Here is a 9,390-nt window from a genome sequence, read left to right as displayed (position 1 = left end):
CGTCACGTTCCTACATCGTGGTATACGGCGGAGCCGGCGGTACATCATTCAACGTCCAGCAGCGGCCGACTTCGGCGGCCTTTCGTCGTCGCGTATCCTCCATGAATAAATTCGTGTCTACCGGTTTCTCGGACGATCTGAAATTTCTGGAGGATTTTTTTCGCTCGTGTGCGCGCCGAAATTGCGCGAGATAGCGATTCGATTGAATTCGCCGGCCGACGGAAATTTGGCGGAAAACGTGTATTTGCGCGCGGCCACGTGGAAAGTGCGCTCGGTTGTGAAGTGCGGAACACAGTCCCCCGTCGCGTGAGCTGAAGTTTACGCGCTCTGGTCGGAAGGATGGCCGAGAAGTGCTGTTTAACGTTCACATTCGAGGAACAGGAGGAACGAAGGTACGAGCGCGCGTGCAATTAATGCAGTCCGGTGCGCCGGCATTCACACTATGCGATTCTTCCCATTCTCTCGCTGCTGAATCGTATTGTTGGCAACGTGCGAGTCAGAAGAGCTATGTTTCTCAACACTTGATCGACGGGACGTTTACACGGTAAAACATTTTGGGTTAAAAACGGTCAACTGAAATTTTATTACCTTCAACATGGGGAATCGGTTGAAAAGCGCACGATTATTAATTTAAAAAGTGCACAAATATAATGTTAAATTAACATCTTGTCAACATATGTTGTTGTTTCAGTTGTGATTTCAGTGGACTATTTTAACACAATATTTTTTACCGCGCGAAAAACTGTGCGAAAAGCTGTATTTTTCGAAAAACTGTGCGAAAAACTGTGTTTTTCGACTATGCGCGAATGATAGAAAGCGCGGTGCCTATTTTGTGAAAGTTTGCATATCATTGAAGAACAGAAGACATCTCGTAAAATACACGAATATCGCCGATTGGTATTCCATAAGATGCTTCTTCATTTATGCTTTAAGAAAGACCTATTCGAGCGCGTATTTACATCTTTGACGCGTGCCATGTCGGACTAATTTGTTTACGTCACTTGTCCATGTCATATGAACCACCAGTGATGGCCCACGTTGTCGTATTATGAGCTAAATTTTCTTTGTCAAATACCATGTGTATGTCATAATAATGATTGAAGTTCAAGATCATGTTTCGCTTCGGAGCCGAAATATCAAACAGCTTGAACGGGAGGATCACCTGTTGATTAAATGATTCGATAGAAGAGTTCTTTAATTCGTGCACATTTTCGGTTACCTGCTGTAGATCAGAGTTGGGACGTGTCAACGCCCGTCGGTTAAGCGTTAAATATCAAGTACGGTTGAACGCCTTGATGGTCATAGCTGGCCGGGACACACACCATCTTACTAAGTAACGTATAAAGTATGATTGGTGTATTGTGATAAAAGTGTATTTAAAAACTCGTCGTTACGTAAGATAGAGAGGAAGAGAAAAGAAAGAAAAAGAGACAAAGGAAGGAAGGAGGAAGGAAGTGAGTGTAGCGGAGAGAGGAGGGGGATAATGGAACGAAGTAAGAAGAGATAGGAAGGGAGGGTAGGGGAAAGAGCGAGCGAGAGAGGGGGAGGGCAATAAAAGTGATAAGAGATGCATAAATGCGCTGCATGCGTCTCGAATCACATTTACTTATCCCGTCTTTGATAATTCAGATTGATCTTCTGTGCAATCAAGAGAAGTCAACGTTTCAAAAGAATAGCTATTCATCGAGCGTAAGCACGCCGTGGAGAGATGGTTCATAGCTTCACACGGATATCCCATATATGTTCCTCGAGAAAGGAATTTTCGGTCGGGCTCTCCTCGAGTTCTGAACTCGCGGAGATGTTCTCGTTGATTCTGTGGCTACGGTCCTGCCCGTCGAGCATTAGACTCATCGCGCAGACTCGCATCGATTCACTCGCTCAGCTGATGGATTTTCCAGTATGCGCTGCGTTGTGCAATTCCGCTCCGTTTGAACTCGTTGGAGATACTCAGCGTTCCAACGGGCATGTCTTCCGACCGAGTTTGAGTATCGGGCTGTGCAAGTGTAGTTCTCCCTGCGTTCACACGACGCTCATTCGCCTCATTCCTTCGTATCTAGTCTGTGCGCTCGTAAATAACGCTGGCGACTACGTTTTCGAGTGTACATCCCTTTTAACTCAGGCTGAGGCCCGAGAGGTCCGACGTTACCTTGATAGTCAAAATCCGTGCACCATATTCCACATAGAACGTAACGGTCGCCGAAATGGCGTGGGATTTCTCGGCCCGCGCTCGTCGAGGAAGCTCACACGAGGAAGTGCGTTCGTAGATGATGAGAAACGGGCATGTTTACCAAGTGAGTCGAAGTGGTCGGAAATCAATGCAGCCAGGAAATCTCGGTAGATAGAGATCCCTTTTGTTGTGATAATGAATGGAGTTTCTCCGTAGAGAAAAGTCATGACTTCCTCGTCTTCGTCCAGTACGAGTTCGGTGTGCACCAACGTGGACGATGCACGCCGGTGCAACGGCCATGGGAGGAACAAGTTCCTCGGCTCCGAAGACGTTGGCACCGATTGGCTGCTCGGTGCTCACTCTTCTCGCGATTCAAAGCGAGTTTTTGCAGAATTTCAGATAAACAAGTGAGTGACAAAATGTGTCTGTGTAATATCTGCCGGGCATTCAAGTCACGCCTAATGTCTGTTTTATCACTCATTAGTATTAATAGCGTTTAGTCGATATGAAAAGAACATGTAAAGGGACTTTGGAGAGGAAGAGAAGAGCGAAAAGTTGAATAAAATTGCATAAAATTAGCTAATACGAACCATAGATTGTCGGTTTTTATTTCATACTTCAAGGTCGGGTGAATTGGTGCTCATATACAATTAAAAGAGCGGAAAATAACAATTTTTTAAGAGTTGCAAATGAGATGAAAGCTCAATGCAGATTGTCTCCGAGACGGATAATCGCATTGAAATTTTACCTTTCGTGTGTATAATAGATAATGACAATCACCTAGTTTGTTTCGTATAATTTTGAACACTAATAACCTTATTTAACACATTAGATTGTCAAAGCGAAGACACATCTGTAATAAATTGTCTAACATTTTATAAATTGTCGAACATTCGATAAATTGTCTAACATCTTTAACGTGATCGATATAGACATGTTTTGTCAAATGCGTAGTTAGTTGATAATCCTTCATTTGGACAAAACATGCAAAGTAGATCGCACGAGATACACAATATAATAGGACGCTGATTTGTCGAAGACATCTAGAGATGTGGTGGCGAATTGGTCTCTTTTTCTTACTTGCTATAAATCTTGCTCATAGACTGAGACAGAGGAGAAAGAAAGAGAAAGAAAGAGTTACGATACATATTAACCAGTTAACTGTGGCGATCTCTTTGCAAAGCGCCCACCAGTGTGTGTCGCGATAATCAAGCGAGTTAGCTCTCAGGAAGTTATAAATCCAACTCAAATTATTTATAATTTTCATTTGTTTGTTTCATTTCGTCTTGACCTCTAAACATTTTACCCATATTAAAATTTACGAATATAATTTAGTTTTCGCCAGAATTACAATTTAAATATCAAATTGTATAAAATTTTACGCATGACGGATATAGTCGTCATGACACAAGATTCTGCCACATCTCCATGACGGATATAGTCGTCAAACACACTTAACTGGTTAAAAATACAAGAAGGCAAAGTCTTCGTATCTGATTATACTTATCTAGTTAATGTTAAATCATATACCTGCAATTACACCGATGAATCGCACCGATTCCTCGTCGAATATGCGAATCTAGGGATTCGATCAAATATTCGTCGCCTTAATTCGTCCCGAATGAGAAATTTCCTCGCGAGCTTACACACTTGACTCACTTGTTAGACTGGCGACTGTTCAATATGATGAAATTTTTTAAAAGGAGTAAGATGGTGATTTCCTGAAGCGGAACGTCAACACATTCGTTCAGCGTTGGTCGCTGAGTGACTGTCGGTAAACAATCGACCAGTCATTTTAGCTGAGAATCACATTGACGATATATGACGTCTGTTATCTTTTTTTTCACGATAAGTAGAGGGAGAAAAATGCACAATCATGTACAGTAAACGTTAATTATTTTAACTTATAGGTTATCTTATAAGTTACATCAAATTACATATAAATTCCCTACATGTTCCCTACATATTCCCCACAAAAAAGTGAATCCTTTGAAAATACGTAATTGAAATAATTTGTTTCATAATTTTCCTATAATAATTATAAATAATTCGCTGGTAAGCATACTTATCATCGGAAACATATACGATATAATATCTACTTGAGAGTCATTGTGGTAAACATCAGGCTTATCGATTTGAAAATCGCGTTACAATTTGAGATATATGATAACATCCTGCATATTTATACATTCTGCATAATTATGAAATTAGAATCTTAAGTCGTGATGACAATTGAACATAAAAACTTATCTCACAGGTCGCGATGTCGCATGCGGCAGTTGGTACTCGTAATCGCTGCAATAGCAGCATTACTGTTCGGAGCGATCATTGGCTTTAGCATCGGCAGCGTTCAGTGTATTTGCGGCCGCAGCTCGGATTCACCGAACAACGAATTCTTGGTGCCACCCGACCCGGAGAACCCGCAGCCGCCGTCCTGGAGCGAGTTGAGAACCTTCAGGCAGAGCGCGGTTTGCGCGGATGGGGCGCCGTGTGCTGTTATTGGCAAGTACGTGCGAAACCCACGCGAGACCTGCGTATTACTTGAGCGATCTTTTAGAAAAAATCGATTTTCCAATCGATCTTGAATCGGAATCGATTTACTGAAAAAGTCGGACTAAAGGAATCGAGAGATCGATTCAAGAGGCCGCATGCAATGAAAGGTCTAGGGAATAGAATTTAATTTAAATTTTGGGAGAAAAGAAACGAAAGCTAAGGGAATGTTACTTCGTTTCGATCACTCGAGAGTGGAAAAAGTGTTTTGTTTTCTAAATTTCAGCACTCGACTCGGCAGACGTGTCCGTTAAACTCCGCAAATCATGAAATGGAAAACCGTACGCGGAGAAGCCGAGGCAAAGAACGCAATTCCGCGCGGTCACCCGCGAGGATTTCCCGAGCTTCGTTAACGACGTCCGAAAATCAGATATCAGCTAGAAAATATCATAAATATTAGGTTATTGCCTGGCTATAAAAACGTGAGGGAACATCGAGAACGTCTGGGAAGAAATTTATTGCATCCGGGTGTCCCAGCGTCGAGAACCGATACACACCACTCTCTCATCCCTTTATCTCAGTTAACTTGGATCACGCCACATTTTCCCGTTGGTCTAAGACTTCTCAACAAAGAAGCCCTAACTATGAAATACGACTATCCCCTTCCATTCACGAGCTCAGCCAATCAACATTTTCAAAGGACAAGTCCATTCTTCACCCACTACATCTTAGGTATCTCAGGAAAATCGAAGGAAATCGATAGCTTTAATCTCGTGCTTCCCTTCGCGCCGATAAATTTCCCCCTTTTTACGACTCGTCGGGAACAGACTTCTTTTCTTTTTCAGGTCGATCCTAGAACAGAACGGTTCGGCGGTGGATGCCGCGTTGGCTGCACTAATATGCAACGGACTCGTGAACATGCAGAGCCTCGGCTTTGGCGGCGGATTTATGATGACGATTTACGAGAAATCCTCACGCCGAGCTTTTGTGTTAAACGCGAGGGACCGCGCGCCTTTGTCAGCGAATTCGACAATGTACGAAGGCAAACCTGCGAATGCGTCTTCCTTCGGTGAATATCCCCACGAATTTTTCACAAGAATCTCGAGGGTCGAAATTTTGATACTACTCTGACGCTCTTAACCTGTTAACCGAGGAATACATTTTTTTTTCTTTGCGTTCAAAATACTACGACAAATTTCCATGACGAAAAATGTCGTCATGCCCATTGCAGTAGCAGTTCGTGTATGACGAAATATTTCATCATACCCAGTTAACAGATTAAGGATGATTAGCGCCTACTTAGATGGCCTGCAGACTAATACCGGCATTTATTAATTTCTCTTTCGAACTCTTAACAGATTTTATTTTAATGCTATTTTGAACAATTCATTATGTATTAAATTATTAATTATAACTGCTGTACCAAAAAGAGATATTTCCTGTAAATAAGTAGAAATAATAATAATAATAACTTATCTTGCTAAAATAAAGCAAAAGGAAATTGAAGACAATCAGAATCAAAGTTGGAGTAAATTATATGATTAGAATTGAACCTATATATATATATATTGCTATCTTCTACTGCATTGTAGAACTAAGGGTTTAAATTTTCCAAGGGCCGAAATAAACTAAGGACCGAAATTTCGATTCGGGATATGTCTCGATTATTTCATTCGGACGAAAACATTTATGTGTCTGCTCCATTAGGCGCGCTTGCAGTCGCCGTTCCCGGCGAATTGGCCGGTTACTGGGAGGCTCATCGACGATTCGGTAAATTGCCATGGATGGATTTGTTCAAACCGAGTATCGAGCTCTGCGAGAAGGGCTACACCTTAACGTTGGTGCAGTATGACAGCCTCGGCTACAATAAGAACAGTATTTATAACGATCCGACTCTGAGGTACGTGGCGTCGGGATAATCGCACGCGTCAGATTACTCGTGAATCGTTCGTGCCGTGTGCGTAGTAACATCGTCGAACGCAATATCCTTCTCATTCTTTTAGAGAATTGTTTGTCGATCCCACAACTAACGAATTCCGTAAACCAGGATCCATCATTAAACCCAAGAAACTTTGCGAGACGCTGCGAATTATCGCCGAGAAGAACGCCACGGAATTCTACAACGGCACGATCGGACGACTTCTCGTCGACGACCTGCGAGAGCAAGGTGGCATCATAACAATGAGGGACCTCAATGAGTACAGGTAATCTATTCTCTGTTATAAATATGTGCGTTCACCCTTGTCGTTCCAATTTCTTCACGATAGCTCCGGGCAAACTTTCGTCTCGAATGAGGTGTCTCTTCAGCAAATTTCGAGAGTACCAACTGTGCGTCCTTCTTCGGACGTTACGGTATGCCGCTCAAGCGCATTCTTTCCTCAGGGTCTCATGGGAGCGACCGATACAGACGAATCTTTCGGGCGGCTTGAATCTCTTCACGACGGGGCTGCCAGGTAGCGGCGCGGTGCTTTCGTTCATCCTGAACGTCTTCGACGATTACGGCTTCTCGCCGGCTAGCATAGCTGACTTCAACGCGACGATTCTCACATATCACAGAATGATAGAAACATTCAAGTACGCGTACGCGTTGAGGACGAATCTGGGCGATAGAAATTTCGTCGATATGACCGAGGTAAGCACACTTGACCCGTCAATTCATCGACAATGATAAAATATACGGCTTAACTCTCAGATGTTGTTGCCTGTTCGACCCGACCGCCGTATCTTGTTTGTTTTTTTCTTTCCTTTCACGCAGATAATGAAGAATCTCACGTCGAAGAGCTTCGCGCGTCAGATGCGCGAGAAAATAAGCGACGACAGGACGTGGCAGGACACGCGACACTACGGCTCGTTAATCGGCGCCGGTTTCGAAGACCACGGCACTGCGCACGTGTCGGTGCTGGCGCAGAACGGCGATGCCGTGTCGGTCACCAGCAGCATCAATTACTAGTAAGCGACTTTTCGCTTCGTCGCGCCGATTGTTTCTCACGTTCTCCCTGCGATTTTGCAGCTTCGGTAGCGGACTGGTCAGCCGGAGGACCGGCGTACTCATGAACAACGCTATGAACGATTTCGGCATCCCGTCGAGGCTCAGTTACTTCGGCGTGCCGCCCAGTCCCAACAACTACATCGCCCCCAAGAAGCAGCCGTTGTCCTCGATGGTGCCGTCCGTCCTGGTCGATCGTTACGGCGACGTCAAGATGGTCGTGGGTGCCGCTGGTGGTACGAAAATCACGACCGCGGTATCCCAGGTTCGTAACGGCTTCGACTCCTTCCTCTTGTTATTATTAATTCTAAAATCACACCTTCCCTCCGATTTCATCATACTGAATGTACGGCAGCTACTTTCAACTAATTAATGATTCCTCGAGAAGTGGATATCTTTTGATCGTATTTATGCTTCATTTAAACGTCAGAATGTCAGGAGCGCGCCCGTGTCACTGCAATTACGATCGACGTTTCGAAAAGGAAAGTTAATTTAGGTAAAAGCCCGAATAGAAATTTCTCAATCACGAAAACCGGTGTTTGCTTCAAAAAATTACAGTTTCCTTATAAAGCCGTGTTGCATAAAAGGAAGAGTCATCGTTCAAAGATAAAGGATATAACTTTCGAAAATATCAGAAACAACGATATGACGCACAGGTGTAGCACACGCAAAACCAAACGGCAACGCATGGGAAGTCATAGAGGGAGAACAAAAGTTACTTCCCTCTTCAATTCCGACTTCGTATCTTTCATTATGTAGAAACAGCACGAGTGTGGTATTCCAAGGTTATTTCGGAGACACGAGACACGCGGTCGCTTCATTTCCAGGTGATGGCGAAAATCCTGTGGATGGGACAGACGGTCAAGGAGGCGGTGGACGCGGCGAGGATACACCATCAGCTGTTCCCGCCGAAGCTGGAGTACGAGTACGGTGTCTTGAAGCAGGTGATTGACGGCTTGAAGCGGCTGGGACACGTCACGAAGCGCTACAGGGCGCGGGGCAGCGTGGCCTGCGTGATTCTGTACGAAAATTCGACGATCTTCGCGAACGCTGACTACCGCAAAGGCGGTGACGTTTACGGGATCGATTGATCCGTCGTCTCCGTCGGCCGAGCTCCCCCAAATCACATCGGCTCGACTCAATCTTAACACGACTTTCCGTTGATCGCAGCAGACCTCACCGACGAAGTTGCGCGTCTCGCGCCGACGTGTGCATTGCGTCGTCAGCGAGAGACATTCGCTTTGGAAAGGTCGTCGCGTAGGAATCGTTTGCTCTTGTTTAATAAAATTTTTACAACTTTCCGGCTGGCTGATTTACGCGTTATCCTTGCGTCGATCGCATTCTTCCCGGCGACAATATGTCCGCATTTTCTCGACTTCGTCGCTCCCCTTCGAGGCGTTTTCCAGCTTTGTCGCTTTTCTTCCGACTGCCGACAGGAGCTACGCGCATGAATCGATACATAGAGACGGAAAAAGAGAGAGGGACAGCAAGTCACACAAGAATCGATGAATTTCACGCTTCTCGAACATCGGGGTTCGCAGGGTGCGTGAATTCTCAGAACGTAGCGCGCGACTATACAACAATCGAGCGTGGTACACGTGTCGGAACGTTTCCAGTCGCGCTTTTTATAGGTTCAGAGCTTTGACGTCGGCACCGTCGCGATTTATCCCCTATTTCGAGCCCACCTTCAATTATGCAGCCAGGTGCTTCACCCCTGCAGCAGCACAATACCGCCCCCCCCCCCCCC

The 9,390-nt window shown here is 44.7% G+C and overlaps 2 protein-coding genes across 4 annotated transcripts in view; one reads left to right on the top strand and one right to left on the bottom strand.

The window, feature by feature from the left end:
- The window catches only part of LOC106745938 (phytanoyl-CoA dioxygenase, peroxisomal-like), a 48,862-nt gene that overhangs the window by 36,270 nt on the left and 3,202 nt on the right, over positions 1-9,390 (bottom strand). Inside the window, exon 1 of one of the 2 annotated variants that reach the window (XM_014621980.1) lies at positions 3,698-4,100. The exons of the other annotated variant lie outside the window; for it this stretch is intronic. The gene's annotated coding sequence lies outside the window, so the exon portion shown is untranslated. Of the gene's footprint in view, positions 1-3,697; positions 4,101-9,390 lie in introns of those variants that run through there. 2 annotated transcript variants of the gene reach the window in all.
- On the top strand, positions 105-8,944 carry LOC106745935 (gamma-glutamyltranspeptidase 1-like). 2 transcript variants are annotated; one of them, XM_014621975.1, is made up of 10 exons: positions 2,178-2,291; positions 2,384-2,574; positions 4,425-4,673; positions 5,503-5,726; positions 6,365-6,557; positions 6,661-6,861; positions 7,040-7,289; positions 7,413-7,606; positions 7,668-7,908; positions 8,471-8,944. In XM_014621975.1, exons 1-10 carry the CDS (start codon positions 2,265-2,267, stop codon positions 8,732-8,734), a joined length of 2,034 nt encoding a protein of 677 aa, XP_014477461.1. In that variant the 5' UTR covers positions 2,178-2,264; the 3' UTR covers positions 8,735-8,944. The 2 variants fall into 2 exon arrangements, with proteins under 2 accessions (XP_014477462.1, XP_014477461.1); XM_014621976.1 differs by lacking the exons at positions 2,178-2,291; positions 2,384-2,574 and adding an exon at positions 105-392.

The sequence above is a fragment of the Dinoponera quadriceps genome, unplaced genomic scaffold (assembly GCF_001313825.1).
Source record: "Dinoponera quadriceps isolate SergipeBrazil2010 unplaced genomic scaffold, ASM131382v1 scaffold1872, whole genome shotgun sequence".
Classification (NCBI taxonomy): domain Eukaryota; kingdom Metazoa; phylum Arthropoda; class Insecta; order Hymenoptera; family Formicidae; genus Dinoponera; species Dinoponera quadriceps.
This window is presented reverse-complemented; position numbering and strand designations above follow the sequence as displayed.